The sequence below is a fragment of the Zalophus californianus genome, chromosome 1 (assembly GCF_009762305.2).
Source record: "Zalophus californianus isolate mZalCal1 chromosome 1, mZalCal1.pri.v2, whole genome shotgun sequence".
Classification (NCBI taxonomy): domain Eukaryota; kingdom Metazoa; phylum Chordata; class Mammalia; order Carnivora; family Otariidae; genus Zalophus; species Zalophus californianus.
The window spans coordinates 99,302,461-99,326,931 of NC_045595.1; the positions used below are offsets into that span (position 1 = coordinate 99,302,461).

Consider the following 24,471-nt stretch of genomic DNA (forward strand, 5'->3'; position numbering starts at 1 on the left):
ACGTCAAGTAGAGCCTGCCAGGCTTCCTGTTAATTCTGCATTTTGTGCATTTTCACTCCCCATTCCAAGTCAATGTCTCCTCATCTCCTCCAACCTTATCTGCCACAACAAATAGAATTTTTCCAGGATTTTTGGTATACACAAAATGATCTTGAATATTGATGAAAAATATAGCAAAGATCTGGCAAGGGAAAAAATGACTTAGCAAAGCAAAGACATCTAATGTTATTGTTTTTTTCTTGCCCTTGCTTTGAAAATCCCTTCTTCCACATCTGCATGGCTCGCTCCCAACTTCATTCAGATCTCAGCTCCAACTTCACCTCCTCAGTGAGGCCTTTCCCGCAGAACATACCTAAATACACTTCATTCCTCATCCTCTCATTTTGCTAACTTTTCTTCACAGCACATCTCTACCTGACATTACATTATAAATGATTGTGTGAAACTGTCGCTTGTCTATCTCTACCCTAGAGTCTAAGCTGCATGAGAACAAGGACTTTGTTTTGTTTGCTACTGTCCTTGCAGCACCTAAAACAAGCACATGGCATATGATGAATGTCCAATAAATAAATATTTGTTGAATGACTAAATGAATGAAGAAAATAAATTCGATGACTAAATTACAACCGAATGGAACTAATCATCAGGGAAATGTAAATCAAAGCTACAATGAGATATCACTTCCCATCTGTTAGAATAACTATTATCAAAAAAACAAGATATAAGTGTTGGCAAGGATGTGAAGAAAAAGGAATCCTCATGCACTGGTGGTGGGAATGTAAACTGGTTCAGCTACTATGGACAACAGTATGGAGTTTCCTCAAAAAATTAAAATTACCATATGATCCAATAATCCCACTTCTAGGTATATATTCAAGGAATTGAAATTAACATCTCCACAAGATATTTGCCCTTTCAAGTTCATTACAGCATACAGTATTATTACTTACAGTTATTTACATTATTTACAATAGCCAAGATATGAAAACTAAGTGTTCATCAATGAATGCATGGATAAAGAAATGTGGTGCACACACACACACACACACACTCACACACACATATATACACACAGATATTATTCAGCCATAAAAAAGAAGGAAATCCTGCCATTTGTGACAACATGGATTGACCTTGAGGACACTATGCTAAGTGAAATAAGGTAAAAAAGACAAATACTATAAGATCTTACTTATGCCAAATCTAAAAAAATGAACTCAGAAACGGAGAACAGATTGGTGGTTGCCAGAGCTGAGAGGTGAAGGGTGGGGGAAATGGGTGAAGGCGGTCACAAGATACAAGCTGGCAGTTATAAGATAAAGAAGTCCTGGGGATGTAATGTAGGGATGGTGACTATAGTTAATAATATCGTATTGTATATGTGAAAGTTGCTAAGGGTAGATCTGAAAAGTTTTTATCATAAGAAAAATATATAACCACGTGAGATAATGGATGGTAACTAAACTTATTGTGGTAATCATTTCCCAATACATACATAAATCAAATCATTATGTTGTATACCCTAAACTAATACAATCTTACATGTTGATTATATTTCAGTACAACTAGAAAAAATAAAAATTAAATAAATAAAAATACTTTCACAGGGAAAAAAAGAGGAAAAAACAACCCAAATGGAATACTTAAAGTCTTGAGACATTTTTGAAATTATTTCTCAGGCCAACTTTTTGAAAAGAAAATTGGATAAGGGTGGAAAAAAACACCTAAGATGAAAAAAAAAGATAAGTTTCTTTAGTAACAATAGTAAGGTTTAAGACGAAAGTAGCTAAGTCTATTCAAACAGCTTATCCCATTCACGGCCAACTTTGAGATTCCCCCAGGTCCATGTTGTATGATCCAAGACTTGTCACAATAGAGAAACATAGGTCATGAAACCCTGTTCTCTATAGAATGGAGGAATAATTGATACTATTCTACAAATGTTTCTCCAAACCCCAAGTGCTGATCTATTGTGATGCTTGCTTCTCCCAGTGTGCTGAGAACAATTTTGGAGGAGGTTTCTTTCCTGTCTTTTCTTACTCTTCTCAAAAGGGTCCTAGCATTAACTGGGCATATTTATCTCATGGTCCAGTGACTCTGGTCAAGCTGTTCTTGTTACCAGAAGAGCTTTGCCCTCCAGCCTCTGAAACCAGAATAATCAAGCAAAGGGAAAGACTGGAAATAACAAAAATAGTTCACAAGTAAATATATAAGAATTAAGACTCTGAACCACAAAAAGTCTAAATTACCATTAGAAAAATTTGGACAGTGAGAATAAATTAAGACACTTGAGGTTTTAATGCTGCAAATATAAGATTATTTATAAAAGTCACACTATTAGCTGTTGCTATAAAGACTTCCTTAAAATATCTCTAAAATATAAAGTATTAACCAACACAATTAATAATAGCCTCAGTGTGACCTATTTGCTGCCTAGCAATTCTCTTTATTGAAACAACAGACAGGACTGATTACTCAGCAGGGTAACTTACTCCAAAATAACTTTCCTGACCAAATGATAGTGTCACTTGTCACACAGGAAGTGAAGACTTGGCAAAATTTTCACTGGGTAGTTTCCTTTGACTTTTCACATTACAGTCAACTGATTTATGAATGATAGGAAGTATAAATTTAACTGTGCTGACAACTCTTTGGAAGTGGACTAAATCTGCAAGACCTGTCCAGCCAAATGGCTGCTGACTCCTCCAACTCAATATTATAAAAACATAATGTGTAAATCAATAATAAATTAGTGATGATAATAAATCGATTTATTCATTCATCAATTTTTAAACTAACTGTGATTTTCCCCTAACCAGCTCCTTCCCCTAACTTCTCACTTCCCCATTTCTGCCCTACCACCTCTATGAACCCACATGGCCTGGTAGCAGAGTAAGTCATTCTCCCTTCTCATACCCACTAGGTCCAAATTCTACAGCATCTTCCTTCCTTGCTTCTCTTCCATGTGCCCCTTGGTTACCATCCAAGCTTAGGCCTCATTTGTCTGCTTGCTTTCCCTCTCTACCCTCTACACATATTTTTTTTTTCTTTTCTATACTTCTATATGTATTGAGCATGACTGAAACAAGCTTGGCATATGGTATTTTATAGTCCTCACAATCTATGTGATATAATTTAGAACTGAATTATATACAGGTATATATTATATATTGATCTATCTCTTTGCTTTTGTCAACACTGGCAAATAGAGTTGTATTCAAGGCCTTCTGTAATCAAACTTTGCCCTTATTTCTAGCCCTATATTTCATTGGTCTTCCATACTTCAACAAATTGGAATTGTTTTCCTTTCTTGGAATATTCTCTACCCCTTTTTTCCACTTCCTTTGCTTGTAAAGACTCTCCTGCCTCTACACATTATATATGTCATTACTACCGGAGTCATTCAACTATCTTTCTTTGAAATCTCTCCTATCACCCTAATAAGAAATAATATTGTCCTTCCTGAGTGCCTGTGGTACTTGGCTCCCTCCCTTAGTACCAGCTTTGTGGTGTATTTACTCATTTATTTATTTGTTGTGTTTTCCTCTGATCCATTATTAAACTCCTTGAGACAATTACTTTAGAACTGAAACTTATGGGACTCACTCAATTCCTTTGTGTTGAAAGAACGAATGAATGAGTGATGGAGAAAGTTCTTATATCACCTGCTCTTCAAAAGCAAGTTTTAAACTTCCCACTGATAGGAAATTCAGAAATTCTTAGTATATAGTTTGGTGTTCCTAGATGTTACATAACAAATTAATGTAAAGCCATTATGTAACAGAATATAGGCCCCACTCAGCTAAAACTAGTTAAACATATCTTGGGTCCGCAGAACAATTGATGGTGTTGGAAACATTAACTAGATAAATACAAAGCAATACAATCTAGTTTTATTTTCCCAGAAGGTTGTTTTGAGATCATCAGTTGCTCATAATATATAGGAAAATATTATTTTCATAAATCTTTAAGTGAAGATATTTTTTTTCTTTTCTACACTTCTATATGTATTGCGCATGACTGAAACAAGCCTGGCATATCGTTTTTTATAGTCCTCACAATCTATGTGATATAATTTAGAACTGAATTATATACAGGTATATATTATATATTGATCTTTTCTCCCCAACAAATGTTAAATGAATGAAAAAAAACCCACACATTTCCTTAATCCCTGGCATTTGTGAAGCATTTAAACATTATCTTGTAGTAGCAATGATAGCATTGGTGTTAGAGGTGGTGCAGTGGTGATGGTACCGGTGGTGGTAGAAGTGGCAGCGGTAATAATAGCAGAGACAGTAAGAGCAGTGCAATGTAAAGGATCTCATGGGAACCAGACTCATTAGATACGTCATCTCATTTAAATATTAAAACAACCCTACAAAATAACTCTAGTCTCTCCACTTTACAAATAAGAAAGTTGGAGTTTTTTTCCCATTTCACCGTGTTACCTCCTTATAGGCCATCCAATGAATAAACCCTTTTTTGGAATCCTTTTGCCTGTGACCTAGACTGGTTGAATAATTGATTGATATGAATAGTTGAGTGCACTGGAGAATTCCTAGTAAGAAAGAAAGACTATGGGGTTTTTGTTATTTTCGCAGACTAGGTGCCCCACCCCCAAACGACATATAAAAAACAAATGTGCATTAAAATATACTCTGGCCATTTATAACAAGATCCTTTCCAGTTAAAGTTATCTAATATGGTTAAGTGTACCAGTGGATGCCTCTTTCTCCACCAGCAATGAGGGAAGGATTTATTCTGGGTACTGAGTTGTCTACTGCCAACCTTGGATGCCTGGAGAGGCAAATGCTAAGTACGACAAATGAGTCACATGATTTAGACATTAATCTAGAAAATACTTGAGCCATTCAAGGTCAATTGAACTTTTTATGTATAGAATTCATAATCTACCAAATGAAAAAAACCAAGAAGGCCCCAACAACTTGGACATTTTCTCTAACTCTTGCCTTAGTTTTTCAAAAGCAAACACTGGAGTTCGGCTGCTGGTAAAGGAATCAATGTGTCAATAACATAGTAACAAAATTTTTGATCAGTTACTGACAATCCTGCTAGAAAAAAATTGCTATAGTAACAGAGATAATTATCAGCATCTTTGGGGGTCAACCTGTTTGGTGAAATAGTGCTGTTTAGAAATGCAGATAAAAATAGGTAAGAGAGTGAGGAGGTAAAAAAATACCTTTTTTAAAATAAATAATTTATGTCCAGGTGTTAACCAGAGGTAAAATTGAAAAGTATGTTTTGATTAAAATCCTATGCTGCCAACAAAGTCATTTAAAAATTACTTATTTCAAGATAGATAATTTTCTATTACCCATGTGAACAGAAAGAAGCATGTGGAAGAAATCATCCAAAACAGCAGAAGATCTAGAAGTTGCTCCTATTTATTTCAGAAATACATTATTTGATTTGCTTTTTGCATGTTTCAATTCACTTTCCTAAGTCTGACTTAAGCTAATATTATAATTAGTTTGACTTTCCTGAGCCCTCATCAAGTGCCAGGAGGAAGTTAATCTAGAAATGTGCTAGTGGACGATAATGTGAAAAAAAAACGATTAAAAATTATCTGTCTTGAATGAGGAAAAATGATAGACCAAGTATCTCCCCTCCTACCCCAGAACTCTCAAAATCGAAACAAATGTCTATAAATTAAAAGAAAACTAAGTCTGTATGAGTGAAAGTGCTAAAACAAACTTCCTTAGTATCAAGGAAGCTCTCAGGTCTGACTCAAAATGTTATGGAATGAGTCATATAAGATCCTGGTTCTTAGCATGTACTTGTATGGTTAAACACAAATTCACTTACTCCTTATTCCAAGGACTGATCCAGAATGCATAATACACTACAAGAGGTAATTTGGGGCACCTGGGTGGCCCAGTCAGTTAAGTGCTGGACTCTTGGTTTTGGCTCAAGTCCTGATCTCAGAGTGGTGGGATCCAGCTCCCCCACACCCCCCCACCCAGCAGGCTTGTGCTCAGCATGGAGTCTGGTTAAGACTCTCTCTCCCTCAGGATGCCTGGGTGGCACAGTCAGTTAGGCATCTGCTTTCGGTTCAGGTCATGATCCCAGAGTCCTGGGATTGAGTCCCGCATTGGGCTCCTTGCTCTGCAGGGCCTGCTTCTCCCTCTGCCTGCTGCTCCCATTTGGGCTCTCTCTCTCTCTCTTTCTGTCTCTCTGAAAAATAAATAAAAATCTTAAAAAAAAAAGACTCTTTCTCCCTCTCCCTTTGCCCCGCCCCCTTCTCTCTCTCTAAAATAAATCTAAAAAAAAAAAAAAAAGGGTAATCGTATCTATTTTCTGACCCAGAGTCCTGAGAGCAGAAGGAAACTTCCTTCCAATAACCGAAACAGTTCACAAATTTGCAAAAATAAAACCATTTTTAAAAGATGTGTCATTGGGATGCCTGGGTGGCTCAGATGGTTAAGCATCTGCCTTCGGCTCAGGTCATGATCTCGAGGTCCTGGGATTGATTCCCATGTCGGGCTCCCAGCTCAGCAGGGGTCTGCTTCTCCCTCTCCCTCTGCCTCTCCCCCTGCTTGTGCTCTCTCTCTCTCTCAAATGAATAAATAAAATCTTTAAAAAAATAAAAGATGGGTCACTTCACAATTTTTCTTTTTCCTACCTAAGATTTCCTAACTAAACTGGTGGAGTGAAGATCTCTTGAGATTGACTGTGTGTCAGTATATTTATAAACAGCCAAGTGGCCAGTGTTGGCAGCCAAAAGCCAGTCATCCTAAATCAAGGTTTACAGGTGCAAATTTTTTCACTCCCCTCTATATTCCTTTTGACTTAAGGGATATTTGATCTGAGTAGCCAGCTGGCAATATACACAATGACACTTAGAACACATGTGTAAAAACTTGAAACAAGTAGGGGCATTTGGATGGCTCAGTTGGTTTAAGCATCTGACTCTTGATTTCGGCTCAGTCATAATCTCAGGATCCTGAGATTGAGCCCCAAATCAGGCTCCGTCCTGGGCACAGATTCTGCTTAAGATTCTCTCTCCCTCTCTCCTTCTCCCTCTGCTCTCCCTCCCTCACTCTCTCTCTCTCTCTCTCTTAAAAAAGAAAAAAAAAACTTGAAACAAGTATCATGAAAGGCAGAGTCAGAAGAATTACTATCTTTTTATCGAATCTGTCATTTGCAAAACAATTATATTAAGTATACCCCCTTAGTCAACTAAATTGTTCCAATAGTGTGGTGTTTAAAAAAGACATATACATGTGTGTTAATACATTGCATATGATGGCTCAATTATTTAAAAAATATATGATCAGATGGAATCCTTACCTTTTCAAGTATAGCATTGCCTTGGTGAGGATTGATGTTATGCTGGCTTATTTCTCTCTTGTATTTATATTCATAAACTTGATCAGTGATATTAATCAGCAGAGTTGATGGACTGAAGGCCAGTTTTCCACAATCATACACAGTTCCACTTTCAATATCTGTTGGTGCTGTAGCATATCGTAAGATTAATCCCATTATGAGGCCTAGAATAAAGAATAAACAATTGCATTGGAGGAACTGAATCTAAAATGTTCACTATTGGATGCTTTTAAATATATGATTTTGAACTTGTAGAAGTGGCAGGAGAAAAGGTTATATCATTACCTGGCTTAGAATATTGTTCACTCTTCTATAGATACCAGTTCAGTAGATTGCATTAAGATATTTGTGGTGTGGACACTATTGCTTGAATATCCAGCATATATTCCCCTGTTTTTCCTTCCTAATGGAGCCACGAATTTTGGAGAGAAAAGCTACCTACTTCTTCTATCCAACCAAATGCTTCAAGAAAACCTTTGCTCTTTAACAGATACCGAGTAATCTAATCAGTCAGTGGATTAAATTTCCCAGAAAGTTTTTGGTCCACAAGTCAGCACATATCTAAAACAGTGCCATCAAACTAAAAGGAAGCACTTATAGTCCATGGTTGGGAGAGAGATGTTCTTTGTTTTCTCCTTTGGGATATGACAAAGGCAATTTGTTTCCCCATTTTTTTTGCTGGCAGATATCTTGTGACCTTGAGGGGACCCAGTCCAAGGTAATGGTCAATATACTGAGAATCTTAGGACCAAGATACAGACAGAACCTAGGTCCTGATGACTTCACTGAACCACTGGATCAACCGATTCAGGAGATACCTACTTCTAGACTTCTCGTTATGTGATACAATACATTCTTTAATTTTTCAAACAACTTTGAATCAAGTTTCTGCTTACCTGTAGCAAATGCATCCTAAAGATACAACATTCCTTTCAGTGAAGAGTTGAACCCAAGTAACAATCCTTGACTTTTAAGTTTACACATTTATACGTTAGGATGCTGATGGTAATCTGCTAACTGTAAACTCTGCTAATATTATGGATTTATTAATAAATAGCAAAGAAACTTTAGAGGGCTGAAGTATGTGTTTTAAGATAAATCCACAACCCACTCTTTAAAACATCAAATGTTGGAAGGTTTTACCACTCTTGTGAATCTAGTCACCTAATAGCCTTTCATTTACTTAATAATTTGTTGGGAGCTTATTTTGTACAAGACATTTCTAGACTTAAAAATGCAACCCCAGTCCTATAAGAGCTCAAGTTTGTAAAATACAAACCCTTAAGCAAACAATTATAATACAATGTGACATGTGCTATGACAGCTGGTAAGCCCTCTGTGTTATATGAGTATAGACAGAAAACACTCCAAAGCCCTTTGAATGATGCAAAGCTTTAGAGGAATCTTAAAAGGTCATATAAGATTTGTCCAGATAAGCTGAATCAGGGAATAAGTTGGGATCCAGGTTGCACATGTGGGTGGCAGTACATAACAGCAGAGACAGCTAAAAGATCCCCAGGATTTATGTTCACCAATGTGTAGCATAGTTGTCAGGAAAGTGGATGCTCAGTCAGAGATTGTTTCCTGATTTGTGTCTGGTTAAGTTCTCCCCAGTGGAATATAAGCAAAAGTGATATGTGCCCCTTCTGGAACACAGCTTTGAATAAGTAGGTGAGTTTTCCCCTTCTCCTTCCCCATCTATCTGATAGATGGGGAGGAAACAAAGGCCCTATAAGTAAACAGAGTCACTAGACTGAAGGAGCCCTAGTCCCTGAGATAGCAGGTGGGCGGAAAGCCTCTGCCAACCAGGAATACCTACATTGGACTATTATGTGAGTGAAAAGTTAACTTCTGTTGTGTTGTCACTGAAATTGTAGTGTTAATGTGTTAACCATCACCAGGATAACCTACTGGAGATTATGTATAAATACAAAACGACTTAAGAAACCTGGTGGATTTAGAGAGTCTGTAGTGCTGTGAGAAGAGAATAAATGCGGGAGAGAAAGATGATAGAGATAAAAAGAGAGAAAGAGAAAAAGAGAGGGGTTGAGAACTCTAGACTATAGGCCAGAGGCAGAGACCAAGTCATAAGGTAAGTTCCTTGGTCATGCTGAAAAGTTTTTACTTTTAACTCAGTGGTAATGCAGAACTATTGAAATATTTCAGGTAGGAGAATAAAACAATAAAATGTTTATGTAAGTGCTATCATTTTGGCAACAATGTAGAGAACTAAAGAGAATGATGCATGAGAATAAAAACAGATTTTCTTTCAAGAATATTTTTACCTCATTCCAGCTTCAGTATTTGGCCCACTCCTCCATCATAGTGAGAAATACTGTATCCTAACCTTTGTTAGCAAGAGAAAATAAGTGATGGATACATAACTACCATGAGCGCTTGATCCACCATAGAACAGTGAGCAAACTTTCATGTGTCATATCAAATGATTACAATAAAACTAGTCAGGAAAGAGCAGGGAAAACATATTATCTACACTGCAAGTGGTTTAGGGTGCCTGTGAAGAACACGACTTTGCCAACACTCTTTGTCTAGGAAAGATTCATTTTCTAAGTTATTTGGCAGGTACTGTGATTAGAATCATAGAGTGATTCTATGACCTGTGTTTTCTATTCAAGTGGGATATAAATAAAGGAATCCCAAGACACTATCTGCATGGGGCCTGAATAGAGAGAACCTGTATTAATACTGTTCAAAGTTCTCAGAAGGTGAGACGCTTATTTTTGCAATATGCTTTCAGTGCAACAAGTAAATATGAAGTGTCTACTGTTTTTTCCCAATCAGGGAACTCAATTATTTGTCATAATGAGGGCCTTATCCCTGGGCCCCTGTGGTTAAATTCATACAAGTCCTCAAAACCTAAATGGCCCTGCCTGGACCTTTGTATCAGCTCTGGTGCCAGCTTTCAGCAAGAGGTGCGCTGGAGTAAATGGAGTAAGCTGCTTGCCACCAGTGCGGACCAGATGTGATGGTCATGACGAAGCATCCCTCAGACGGATCTCCCCCTGTGAGGACTGCAGCTGATCGATGGTCTCAGCCACTGTGCCCCGGAGTCCACAACCGTATTCACTGAGGCCAGCCAATGACTAAGTTCAGTAGGGGTACCGAGGCAGGGAGGTGGGGCCGCTCTGAAGGGTGACCATGGCTTAAGGATGTCCTTTCAGCCTTGCTAAACCTTTCTTAGAATTGTGCCATGACCTAAACCTTTTCCTACCCAGGCTTCCCCTCGCTCCTCCCTCCACAGGGGCTACAGCTGCACTGAGGTCTGACAGCTGTCCCAGCGTCCAACCTCTCTCTCCCCATTTTCCCTCAAAAAAGTTTCCCCAAGAAATCTTTCACATGACTAATCTCTTCCCAGTGTCCGCTTCCCAGAGGACCCAAATTAACACACTTGACAAAAGGCTCTAGTTCTGCTTCCCCTCACCCCAAGTCTCGAGAGGAAGCAACATCTTGACACAATGTGAAGGCCAGTGGGGAAACAGCAGCTGCACAGTGCACTCAGTTGACAAACACATATGCCCATTTGTGCGCCCCCACTGCAGTAGCAGCGGCTGGAAAGATCCTTAATGTCTGAGGCCAGACACCCACCCACAGAATCTGACAATGCTTCTGACAGCCAAATGTCCACTCAGCACTTTAGCCATATGTTGAAACAAATATGGAGTTTTGAATTAATGCCACTCCAGCATAATATTGTTTGAAAGCAGGTGACAGATAAAGTAGGACTGCTAGTAGGAAAAAAAATGCTATTGAAAAGGGTTGTTTGTACTCTCCCACAAAGGTATAGGATAAAGAAAGCACCAACCACCAGTGCACAGAAGGAAAGAAGAGACTGGCTGCCACAGTTTATGGACACGAACCACCATTCTCATTGTTAAGCCACAAGCCCAGGCCTTACCTTCCCAGGAGAAAAAGAGGCAGCTTGTCCAGGCAAAGCAATACCATGCAAAGGCCTTGTTCTAGGTTATATTCTCACAAGCATGACACTTCCCTGAGCTCTGCCCCTCCAAGCAAAAACTCTAGTCCAGATGCATCCCTGCCCCTACATGTCTGGGCATTTGGGCAACTAGGAGGGCTGTAATATAGACATGCCGTTTAGTGAACCTTGACCTCTCCCTAACAGCATACAAGCCCCACGATAGAGCTTAGACAATATACCTCATTCCTAAACCACTCATAGTCCTCCAAATTCCATTTCAAGTTCCACCTGTGGGGGCCCCTGCTCTGATGCAGCCTGTGCTCAATGAATTCCTTCATCTTTGAGTTCTTACAGCACTCACAGTTTAAACCACACCCTTTATGGCCCAATTTTATAAAGGCTTACATTGTTCAACATTGCTTTGCAGACCTTGGCTTTGTCTCCCTCATTAGACAATGAGACTGTTTAAGACAGAGACTCTGTGCTAGTCTTCATCTCTTTTTCCTTCAGAAAAGCTACACTTTAGGCAGAATTGTAACCCAACTTTCTCTAAGTCCACAAACTCCCTTGGAGTCAAGAAGGAAAGATCCTCTAACTTCACGTAGTTGGTCAGTGACCAACATTTTATTTATTTTATTTATTTATTTATTTATTTATTTATTTATTTATTTATATTAAAGATTTTATTTATTTATTTGACAGAGAGAGACACAGCGAGAGAGGGAACACAAGCAGGGGGAGTGGGAGAGGGAGAAGCAGGCTTCCCACGGAACAGGGAGCCCGATGTGGGGCTTTATCCCAGGACCCCGGGATCACGACCCGAGTCGAAGGCAGACGCCCAAAAACTGAGCCACCCAGGCGCCCCAATGACCAACATTTTAAAATGTCACATGTAAGGAACATCACACTGAATGCTGTCATGTTCCTGTCCTTGCAGAGCTTGTGGTATAACGTCCATAGCAGATGCCTGACAGGCAACTGACACAATGATGTTTGTAGGAGAAGAAAGGAGGGAAGAAGGAAGAAAGAAAAAGCCTCATGGGCACTCAAAATGAGAAACATTTAGAAATACAGGCCTTGTCTTTCTGGACTAGCTTTCGCTTCATTCTCCCCATTGAAAATATTAAAAACTCCCCTCCCTCCCTCTCTCGTTCTGCTTTCATGTCACAGACACACAAGGCATTGCTCTAAGACTTGGGAGAATTATAAAAATGAATAAAATATGGCCCTAACCCTAAAAGATTAAAATATTTTAATCCTACCAGGCCTTTTCCTCTTGCCCAATCTGTGATCCTGATTTCCAGTAAGAATAAGGTACGAGTATTTCCTAAGTCTTTTCTGGTAAGCCTGAGTTTTATAACCAATCCCCCTGCATCTTATTGACAGTCATTCTACATGATGCTGAAGCATTTTCCTAAAGGGACTTTTCTTAGAGGAATATGGATGGGGATTTACTTTTATATATAATGATTATATTTATATATAATGAAACAGATCACAGAATGGTTTTGAAAACACAAAGTGTCAAAATCTCTCTGGCTATGTTTAGACCTAGGCTGTGTTCATACACTTAGACACACTGCCACACTGCATGGCACACCCCAGCAGGCTCCCTTTAGATTCTTTTTCTGTAGAAGTGCTACTCCCCTGGAGTCATACAATGCAACAAGACCATCTAGACACATGTATCTAATCAGACTAGTCCATGGGTATATATTTAAGTGCTACATGATACTGAAGAGAATTTAGAAGTCTAAAGCAAATGTACGTAGTTAATATGTGAAGACAGAAGAAGAAATGAAGAATCTAGATAAATGAAGCATTGCCCCTTACTAAAACAAGAAGATAAATCCTTAAGCTATATATTATATTTCAACTTGATTAGTGTATCAGACACTGTTGATTGCCAACCCAGCATCTCTCCCCACCCCCTCACTTTTTCCCAACAAAGCCTGATTTGTTCGGCTATCCACTACCCCTCCTCACACAGCTATGTACTGAGGGTAAGCTGACTTCTCCCTCAGCTCCAAGGGTATTCCCATTTCCCTTGCTGGTAATTGGTACTAGAATGGCATGTGACTATTCCAGTCAATAAAAAGTGAAGGGAAGCTGGCTAGGGAGCTTAGAAAAGCTCTGATATCCTAAGACAGAGAGAGAGGAGCGATGAGCTCTCTTCTTCCTCAGGATGTTATTGGGCCTGGTTAGGATACCAGGAAATTCCATACACACCTTAGTCTTCACATGATGTTAAAGTCAGCATTGGGAATAGCAGAGCAAAGAAAAGGAAAGAACCTGGGTCCTTGATGACAATAATGGGCTGCTGAATCAACCAGCCCTGAAGACCATTCTTCTCTGGAGTCCTATTTATGGGGGATAATAAATGTCTTTATTGCTTAAGTCTGGTTCAGTCAAGGTTTCTGTTATTAGCAACTGAATGCATCCTAACAGATATAAACTATTTTTTTAAACAAGTAAATGTATAAAGTCCTAAGGAACCCTAAAGGAAAGACCAACTAAAACTCCACCCCCTCAGTGTTAGGGAAGGCCTCACACAGGAGGTTCTTAAGGATGTGTAGGAATTCTCTAGGTAGAGTAGAGGGCAAGGACATTCTAGAAAGACGTATTCAGAAATCAATGAGCATGGTGCTAATCAGGCACATCAAGCAGTTTAGGATGGCTGACTAGGGCAGCTGAGATCAAAAGCCCCAGCACAGCTGAAAACAAAAAGGGTGTTCAAGAGGGAGAGATAGTTGGCAAGAAGGTCTTGAGAAAGAATGGTGGGAACTTCTTGTTGGGAGAAAGACTTGCTGTGTTTTTCAGCTAAGGAAACAGCACTGGGAGACAATTATCTGAAGGGAGAAATGAGAATTAAGATAGGACATGGAGAGGAAGACATACGAGAGGACATGGAAAGGAAGTTAACATAATTTGTCTATATTTACGTGAGAAAGAACCTAGCAAAGGAATCTGAGTACAGGAACTTTAAGATGACAGTACTAAAATTAAGCCAAGGAAGAGCATCGTTTACCATTATTAGGACTTTTTACAGTGGGAGACTCTTTAAAGCAGAGAATCTAAGACAGTATTTCAGTCACCCAGATTCAAAAAATACAAACTGGGGATTCAAAAATGTGGAAATAAAGAAGGAAAGGGTGTGACAAATATTTTAAGGAAGCCAATGGGGGTGAACTGTCTGCAAATTAGTATTCACAAATATTGGACTTTAAGTGTTATCGCCACAATTTTTCCCTTTTTACTTGATAGTTATCTACCTCCCCCATCATATCAAAATCTTTATCAGAACAATGATTTAGAGAGATGATATGGGTTTGAATTTCAAATGCTAAATGCATTTCCTAACGTTTTCCTGTTAGCGCTTTAGTTTTACCCTGAGATTAATTACAGACAGAACCAAAAGTAAAAATATACAATGCTCTCTGATTATTTAGGGATTTCATTCCTTCTCTACCCTCCCACCAATCTTCTAAATTCAAAGGATGAAAGGAGAGTGTGGGTGTTGCTAAAAAGGACACAGTTTATTGCTTTGTGCTGGCTCATTATCAACTTGCTTTGGTGAAGAAAAAAAAATCCTATAAGGGTTTCAGAATAGGCCCGGGGCACCTGCCAGTAAGAGTATCCCATGATGTCCCAAGGTGGAAAGGGGGTCCATGAACCTGTCCCACCTTAGGATGCCTCATTCAAAGTTCTATCTTCTCACAGGTTAGAGTTACGTGGGAAAAGACAGAAAGACCCAACCATCACAACTTCTACCATGGTAGAGTGTCCAATGTTTTTTTCCATCCAAGGATGGAGAAACTAAACTACTAAACAACACACATAGGCACACACACATGCACACGATACACACACAAACACATACAGACATACACACAGCACACATTTCACAGCACTCTGGGGTTCCTAACATAGGATTATAGATAACTTTTCTCTAGAAACTATCTCAGCCACCAGCTTATACATAGCTAACACCCTTCCTTGCCATCATCTCAGGAAGTTTACAGGAGAAATATATAGAGATATCTAACTAGCCACATACTGACTAAAACAAAGTGATTTCTTATTTTATAATGTTTACACAAAACAATCAATTTTTTTCCTCAAACCAGAGGGGGAAATATTACAAAGTAATATAAATAGTAAAAGAGCAGAGGGGGGTAGGGAACTCTCTAATAAGTGAAGATTTTCTCCCAACCCCCTTTTCATTTCAGGAAGGTAATGGAGAAAGAGAAGATAGAAGAAAGTAAAGGAGACAAAACTAGGAACTGCCATGTTCAACTTTATTTTCCTAGTGAATTATTTCTCAACTTTAGTGCATTAGAAATCTCTGGAAGGTTTGTTAAACACAGATTGCTGCACTCTGCCCCAAGTTTCCTACTCAGTAGGCCTGGGTTAAGGCCCACATACTTGCATTTCTAAAAAGTTCTCAAGTGATGCTGATGCCATGAGAAGCACTGTCATATAAGACAACAAATAGTTCCTACCATTACAAGTGCCACCGCAGTCACAGAACTCTGTCAAAGTCCATGCCACCAGACTCATGCACACAGGTTTCAAACAGCATGGAGAGCCCAGAGGCATAATTAAAGATTCTACCTTTAGACCCTTCCAAAAATTCAATTCAATTAAACTAACACCTGATGAAAGCCTATTTTGCATGATTCACAAGAATAAGGCATTTACAGTAACTTCTCCACCCATTCTGACAGCCACAGACATTTAAAACCAGAGTGACTGTGGACTTGCAACACTGCTTTCCCTGATGCTGCTGCAGGTGTTTCCAGGGCAGCCTCATCCCTCTCCCTGGGACATTTTAACCCAGCTTCTTGGCATGGATGTACTTTCACAATATTGCTCCCACTGTATTTCCCATGCTGGGCTTTTTGCTACGATAAGATAGTATTTCTGAGGCCTTAAGGTAAAAGAAAAACTTTACTACTTGCCTCCTTTCCCCAACCTTTCCCCACCCCTGACTACACATCAGCAGCAGACTTTGGTGAGAGGACAAAATTTGAGAGCCTTAGTTTTCAAAATTTTCTTCTTGCCAATTATTCTGTGAAGCCTTGGCCAAAGTTGCAAATTTTCTGAGCTTCTTTGTCCTTATATGCGAACTGAAGATCATTGTATTTTTCATGGATGTGGTAAGGATTAGCAATAGTATTTATAGTTGGATATCTCAGTCTCTATCTTTCTTCTGTAAACTTCCTAAGATACTATCACCTGGCACAGAGTAGACATTTATTAAATAATAGCAACTCTCCTATGGCTAGGTGTGTGAAAGGACATGGGTTTTATGGTCCTGGGCTTGAAGCTCGGCCCTGTTACCAGCAAGTCATTTCATGTCTCTGAGGGTTGGTTTCCTCTTTTGTAACATGAAAATGATACCTCCTCCCCAACATATATATGCACACACAAATACACCCAGGTTTGTGATACCTCGTGGTCACATGGAGCCAAACCTACCAAGGTTTGAGTCCCAGCTGTGGCACTTTGTAGATCTGTGACCTTAAAGAGGTTACTTGATTTTTGGTGCCTCAGTTTCCCCATCTAAAAAAAGGTTGTTGTGAGGATTAAATGAGTGAACATACGTAAAGCCCTTTTGACAAAATAGTTCACACTGTAAACACTACTTGTGTTAGCTATTTTTACTATTATATTTTAACGTAATAGATGTTTCACAAATGTTAATTCTTTATATCACCACTTCCGTAACCATATAATTTTAATCCAATTTAGACTATATATAATGTCTCCATAAACAGTTTGAATCATAGATTCATTTTCTTGATGTGTACACTTCTTACTTAGCTTTTAATACCCTGAGAGAGGATCTTCTGAGGCACCACAATAGTTTGCACTCAGGGCTTCCTCTGTAGTTCCTTAGAGATTCAGAAGCCACAACAGAATGTATAGGAGGTTATTTTCTTAAAATCAACTTTTGAAAACCTACAGAGAGCAATATGTCTTGAATTTTTTTACTTTTTCAACATTTATTTGGTTAACATTTTACAGCACGGAAAACCTTGCCCTGATCTCTGAGGCTCCTTAAAAATCAACCCTTTTACACTAAAGGGAGAGCAAGTTCAGTTCACTGGGCTCTTAACCTTAATTACCTTTCCTGCAGATCCCTTCAAATTAAACCAGAAGCACTCTGATTTTCACATGAATGCATCCATAAACCCCTGCATCCTCAACCCGCCCTCTCTGTTCTGATGGTATAACTTGCTCTCCTTACCTTTCTGACCGGAATTCAATAAGACTTACCAAGTACTCATTACAAAATCAGAGCAGAACTGGAAGAACTAAGAGTGGTGAAATAACACTAACTAAAATCCTGCGTGGGAGGCTCTGGAAAGAAAGTTACTGGTTTGGGTTGCAGTGGCTGAGAGATGCCTGATGGCTGAAGTTAGTCTTGGCCTAAATTTTGAAAGACTTTTGCAGCTAGAAGGGTGCTTTCATTTCTTCATCATTTTACAGATGAGACAAGTAAGGCCAGAGATTAAGTCACTCGCCCAAAGTAATGCATCTAGCTACTGAAAAAAACAGAAAGTCATCAGGATTAAAAACCCAAATCCCCAAAAGAGCATCCAATGCTTTCTCTGTAAAGCACACCACGTTTGAGTAAGTACAAAGCCTCAGAAGGGCCTTCCAGTCAGGGGGAGGAGCGCAAAGTGGTAATAAACATCTTTTCTAGGCCTGGCAGCCAAGAAGGCAGTGCGGGAGTGGAGCAGAGCAACATGGATCAGGAGGGTGGAGCCACACCTCGTTCAGCAGCACAATTTTATCCCGAGGAACCTCCAAGCAGTGCTAGGATGAAATTAATGGCCTATGATTTTTCAAGAAAGATAACTTTTAAAACCTTAGTGATTCATCACGTATCAATGTTACCTATAAATTTCAAAAAACATGCTACTGAGTGAATTATTTGATGCTATTATCTTGCTAAGTGTGCTGTTAGAGGATCAGACATAGTTTACAGAGTTTAATATGACATAATTTAATGAATTCAAAATCTAAACTTTGTGGTTTGGAATTTTCCTCTGTTCCACTAAATAGTGAGCAAATTTCCACATGAATTCAGATAGTATCCCTTAGATTGTAAGGCCATAAAATCAAAGATAGAATTGTAAGAGGTTTAAATTGTTCTGTCCATAAGCTTGGATCCCAACCCCCCAAACGTATAGCATTATGAATGCCCTCTAAAGTATGAGAGCCCCCAGTGATGTGTAATGAAATTCTTAATGCTACCGGGGAACAAGGAGCAATTTTTCTTTTATGAACAATGAACATGGGATACAAGGCCCTAAGTGAGCAGCACTAAGTGCACCACCTGCTGTCAATCAATATTTTGACCATTAATGTCATTTAAGCTATTAGTCCAATTTAAATGAATATCGTCATTTCTTAGCTATTAAACCAGTTATAGATTCCAATCCTTGAATTTTGAAATAATGAGAGCCATAGTATGTCATGAGACACAATTATCCATTACTGTTCCTCCTGAAGTAAAAATACAGTTATAATGATGTCACTGATTTTCAAAAGCATCTTAGGACCCTTCATGTCAAAAAAAAGAAGACATTTTTCAATAATAGATTATTTGTAATTGGAGTATCAGACTTATCTCCAATGAACAGAGAATCAAACCAAACACTACACATGATTTTTCTTGGCCTGTACAACCCTTCATATGACATCTTAAAGTTAACAACTTGGAAATTGTTTCTAACAATAACTGTAAGAGAGCAGATAAATGTTCTGTTTGATAACATTTCCCCTCACTTTTCTTTAACTGCTCATTTCCTAAGCCCCTGATCCTTAGAATTTTTAAGTTGGATTCCTGATATACTGATAAAATGCATTAACATCTATTGTGTCTTCTAAAGGAAATTAGATACATTTCAGCATAATACCAGCAGAAAGGCAGGATGTCTTAGTAGAGATGGAGGTTGAATTCCAACTCAGCAGCTGATTACATGACATTCACCTCAAAAAGTTTTCCTTTCCTTGCCTGTGAAATTAAGATGCTGGAATTATCATCTCTAAGACTCCTTCCCAATTCAGGAATTTCAAATTCATTTTTAAGCACTGGGCACTTCATTCACTTGGCATTTCCTTTCCCCTTCTCATTTAAATGTGTTTATTAGCATGTCCAGTCTTGTTCCCCTGTTGTAGTCTCAGACTATTTTATCACTGACAGAAAGTCCCTAATAAACATTTCAGATATAACATTTAGATCATCCCTGAAGAAGAAATATGATATGTCATTAATGCCATCCATATGGACTATTTTCAGAGACTATTGGTAAGAGTTCCTGTATGATAAACAGGAACCAACCTCATTAGACATGTGTATAAATGTATAAAAGCACATGGACCTTGCTATGAATGGCTGTTCAATTTTGGGGAAGTTACTTCATTGTTCTGAGATTTAGTTTCCTCCTCTGTAAAACGAGGGAGCTGGAGAAGATAACCTTTAAAATCCCCTTAAATTTCAACAATTATAATTCTATACCAACAAAAAAATTAAACAACACTAAAAGTATTTTCATTGATTTATATAGTTTAAGATAACTCAGGGATACTCAGAATTCTAGTAAAGGAATAGTTATGCATTTATATGCACATTTTCATAATTTTTTTGAAGCTTATTTATTTATTTTAGAGAGAGAGAGAGCACAAGTGAGGGGAGAGGCAAAGGGAGAGGGATAGAGAGAGAAGCAGACTCCGCGCTCAGTGTGGAGCCCAACACAGGGCGATCTCATGATCCTGAGATCATGACCTGAGCTGAAATCAAGGGTCAGCCGCTTAACAGACTCAACCACCCAAGCGCCCCTGTTTTCATAATTTTTATAATCATTTTACTTTGCATTGTTTCAGAATTTGCTTTCAATAACTTACAAATAAAATGTTCGTGAAAGAACAGAAATCAGACAACTTAATCCCACTCTTATAAACCATAAACCTTAAGAATAGCAATTTAAAGAAATGCTATCTGAACTATTGTGCAATACACTAATATTATATGACTTCAACCGCAACTTAAAATTATTTCATGAAGTTTTGAGAATTAAAGGTAATCTGGAATTTTTTTCAGGTTCAAAAATAAAAGTTGCATTTATGTACTGTGAGTACAAAGTATGGTTGAATTTTAATAAATCGCCAAAATTTAATCAAAAGTTTTACAAAACAGTATCTCCATGATAGATAAACTGAAATTGGCAAAATGAGTCATAGTTTAATCAAACTCAGTGCTGTGAAGAAATCTTTTCTTATTAGAAGAAGGTTTATAATTTTAAAATCTGTATTGTTTTGCAAAACCATATATAGCCCTTTAATATAATGCCAAGAATTACATTGTTTCTGGCTTCTCAGATTACATCCCATATCCTCATTGATTATTTATTAGCCAAGTCGAGAGAAAGAAAGATCGTGGTTCACTGTTGATGGAAAAGGGCAAATGACTGCTGCCCAGGGCTTTACATCTGACAGAATCACTTCCTTTCTCTTCAACTTTCTCTTCAACATGATTATGTTTTCCCCTCAAAAGAGAGTTTTGTGCTTTAAGACCCTCAATACAAAGGAATTTCACTCTGTGCTCTGAAGGGATCAGCACATCAGTCTCCTGAAATAAATTGTACTGCTTAGCCTAAAACTTTTAGTTCCTAGTTTAAGTATCTCACAGTGGAATTCGGTTAAGGCATAGAATTTCTCATGGTCTCAAATCATGACTGTACATTGTTATCATCAGGACATCACATGGTTAGCATATAAAATGTTCATTGATTCTGTTCCCTGAACCTCAGGGATATAAATGGCTTCAAGACTTCCAAAATGAAAAAAAAAAAAAAAAAAAGACTTCCAAAATGAGGGAAACAGAATATAAAAGTACATTTCTTTGCAATAAATTATAGCAATGCCCCACCTGTTTTCACTGTATTCAAAGTTCCGGTCCATTACCAGGCTGAGATCAGAACGGTAATGTGAAAGTGAGTAAGTTTTAAAACTACTAGTGTCTTGCATTTTACTTTCAAAGATGAGAGTACAATATGGATAATCTCTGTCACATTTTATCAACTTTCTGAAAGGCATGACATGGTAAATTGCACAGAGAGAGTAATATTTGGGGAGTTTAAAATGTTAAATGCTTTTCCACATCTTGCCTCCTCTTCCCCCAACAATGGTACATAACAAATAACATTAAAATGACAAGAATTATAAATTAGGAAGTCTGAAATCAGCCTAAGACATGAAAAGTATTGCATAAAGAGACTCTCTTATAAGAAAATAAAATATTGCCTATATAATTAAAATTGGATACAATCATTCCAGTAGGAGGGGTGGGATATGTTTCTGAACATTTCCTTCTTGAAACTAGTTGACAAAAGAGGATTTACTCCATACATTTTTAAATGATGTTATTTCTAGAACTTTATAATGCTTATCAGTTCCTCCTATGAAAGATGGGCTGCTCTTTGTGACTGTGGAGCCATGACTTCCCAATATCTATCATTACAAAAACAGTTTGCTCGGTTTGACTCCCCACATGACAATGGACTCGCAACTGTCAACAGAATCACATTATGGATGCCATGTGAGAACATGACTGTGACATTTACTCTTGTGACAGGGCAAATTTCGGCAGCTCATCTGGAAAGAGATGAGCATTCATAATGCTGCGGCACCTTTCATCAAGCTAATGACATTTCAATCAGCACATTTTCTCCAGTTTCAATACTTTGCCATCTGAGCACAAGTCTCTAATTACGCCCAAGCAACAAGTTTCACATCAATCCTACAATTTCTGCACTCACCATACACCATTGCTCCTCCGGTTTCATGCAAGAAGCGAAATCGATGATTTTTAAATAACCAGATTGTCAAAATGGTAAGGATGAGCAAAAAATTAAAGGCAAGCAGCTCCACCGCTCCCTGATGTTGAAACTGATACTCATCCTTCTCTGACATAAACCTTTGCTGTCTCTCCATTCTCCAGTCTTCTTGGGATTCCTTAGATAAAAACCTGGATAAGAGCTATTTTATCAGGATTTGCCTAAGACAGTCTGGCTGCCTGAAGATTTCAGAATAAACACTGCCACTTAAGTTGCTACTTCATGAGCGTTCTGCCTTGGCTTAGTATTCAGATGGCTTCTAGTTACAACTTCCTGTTTCTCTCTTAAAGCAGCCCTGTCTCTTTTCAAACTCCAGAGTGTAGTTTCATCATGGACTCTTACTATCTTTAAACGATTCATTCCACGAAATTATCTTTCATGTTGGACAGACCTACAAGCAATCATTCTGAGATCTTGAATCATGATTCTTACTGTCTCAAATAAGCTCCTGAAGCTGCATAAATGGTAAATTGTAGATTAAGAATGAAACAGATCACCTTTCATCAGTAACATTTTCTAAGTTCAAAAAGCTAATTCCCGAATCATAACCTCACTCATATGTCAGATTTCTCCTCTCCAACCAAAGTCTACCAATGTAATAGGGAATGATTGATACCTCTGATTTGACCTGAAATGATTTCACAGGAATTTTCTTTTAAGTTGAGAAGCAAGAAAGAATTTAATATATGATTCTCTCTCTCTTTCTCTGGCTTTATATAACTGGTAGTCTAAACTACCAGTTATATAAAGCAGCGTTTAAACTCTGAATCAGTTGTTTCCCTTTTAACAAGAATAAATGAAAGCAAAAGACAAAAAGAAAATCCTGTTCCCATTTCTACAGCTGTGCTTTTTGGATATGTTGAGTCAAAAAAGAAAAGACACTGAACACATATCTCTGAAGGAAGAAACTATACGGCCATCCTCAGTAATATCTCATACATGGATTTCTCTTTATAGGGTTTCTGGCCCAGACTTTCAGGATGCACAGAAATCTGCCACAGATCATAGACCTCTGTCCTGTGGCAAAACAATGTGGTTAGTCACTGAGGAATAGTCTGCCATCAGCTACGAAGGCTCCAGAAATCACAAGGCTCACACCATAACAGTGATGATTCTTCAGATCACCTTCCATTTGGCAGGCTGGTTCTGTTTGAATTTATATTTTTATGCCGTTTGAAAACATTCAAGACAATACTACTACCGGGGGCTCTGCTGCTTTTTGAGCAACTGCTATGATTTGTTTGCCTTATTGGTTCTACAGTGCAATTAGATACATTCAAGGGTTCAGTGAGTTTTTTCTTCATTTCATGGTATTATTGAAACTCAGAGGAGTATAAATCACTTAGTATCCCCATACATGACAGAACTGGTATTCAATTTATACAGTGTAAATGATTCCTTGAGAAGGAGTCCAAATATATCCTCCAAAGTTCTTGTCACCAAAAGCTAAAGGTCAAACATGTATCATATTGGGAACTAACTAGCTCCTCAGTAACAGTTTCACCCACAGGAAAGCCTATCAACCACTTACTGTAAAACTGCTGTTTCAGCTTCTTTGCCTTCTGCAACTTTTGAAGCTGATTTCCTCACCGCGTTTAATTCAGCAGGGGATATTTATGTGGGCTGCAGATGTTCTTTTAACATACTACCTTTTTTGGCAGGCATATCTGGGATGACTAATATTCAAACTGTTTTGAAATCTGTCAGGTAATGCTTGCAAGAATTTCATGAAGCTTTGTTAGCAGGTTCTACCTTTATAATTTTGCAACTCCACAGGTTTAGTCTTAAGTTGCTAGATTTACAAGATATCCCAAATTCAAAGCCTGACAATTCCATATCATTTTTTTTCTGTTTCGATAATCATTTAATTGCTTTGGTTTCCTTTTAATAATGGTGATTATTCCATCTGAGTAGAAAAAACTTTCTTTTGTTGTCTTATTATGACATCCAATTGCACTCTTTTCCCCAGTAAAACAATTGAATGAGAGGATTAAAGGTCCTTGGAATATTTTGATTGGCTAATACATTGTTTTCAAAAGTCCTAAATTGGATGTCAACATATTCAAATAAGTATATTTCACATTAAAAATTATACACATGGTTTCTCTAGAAAAAAAAACTGGTAGGATCTGGTACACTCTGGGGTCTCCTTCCCATGTAGCCACAATCTGTTAGTGCCTGTTTGCCACAAGTCCCATCCATCCCATTTCACTCATTCATGTTTCCTGCATAGCCCCTGCAGTCATTTGAATATGTGGCCCCTGGTTTACT

General features: G+C 38.2%; 1 protein-coding gene across 6 annotated transcripts in view; it reads right to left on the minus strand.

Annotated features, from left to right (window-relative positions):
• The window catches only part of SLC9A9 (solute carrier family 9 member A9), a 707,437-nt gene that overhangs the window by 557,868 nt on the left and 125,098 nt on the right, over positions 1-24,471 (minus strand). For 3 of the 6 annotated variants that reach the window (XM_027584626.2, XM_027584627.2, XM_027584625.2), the window contains exon 4: positions 7,315-7,517. In XM_027584626.2, the coding sequence (XP_027440427.1) occupies positions 7,315-7,509 (195 nt within the window). In that variant the 5' untranslated portion in view covers positions 7,510-7,517. Of the gene's footprint in view, positions 1-7,314; positions 7,518-22,122; positions 22,463-24,471 lie in introns of those variants that run through there. The other 3 variants (XR_003518124.1, XM_027584623.2, XM_027584624.2) reach the window with 2 other exon arrangements.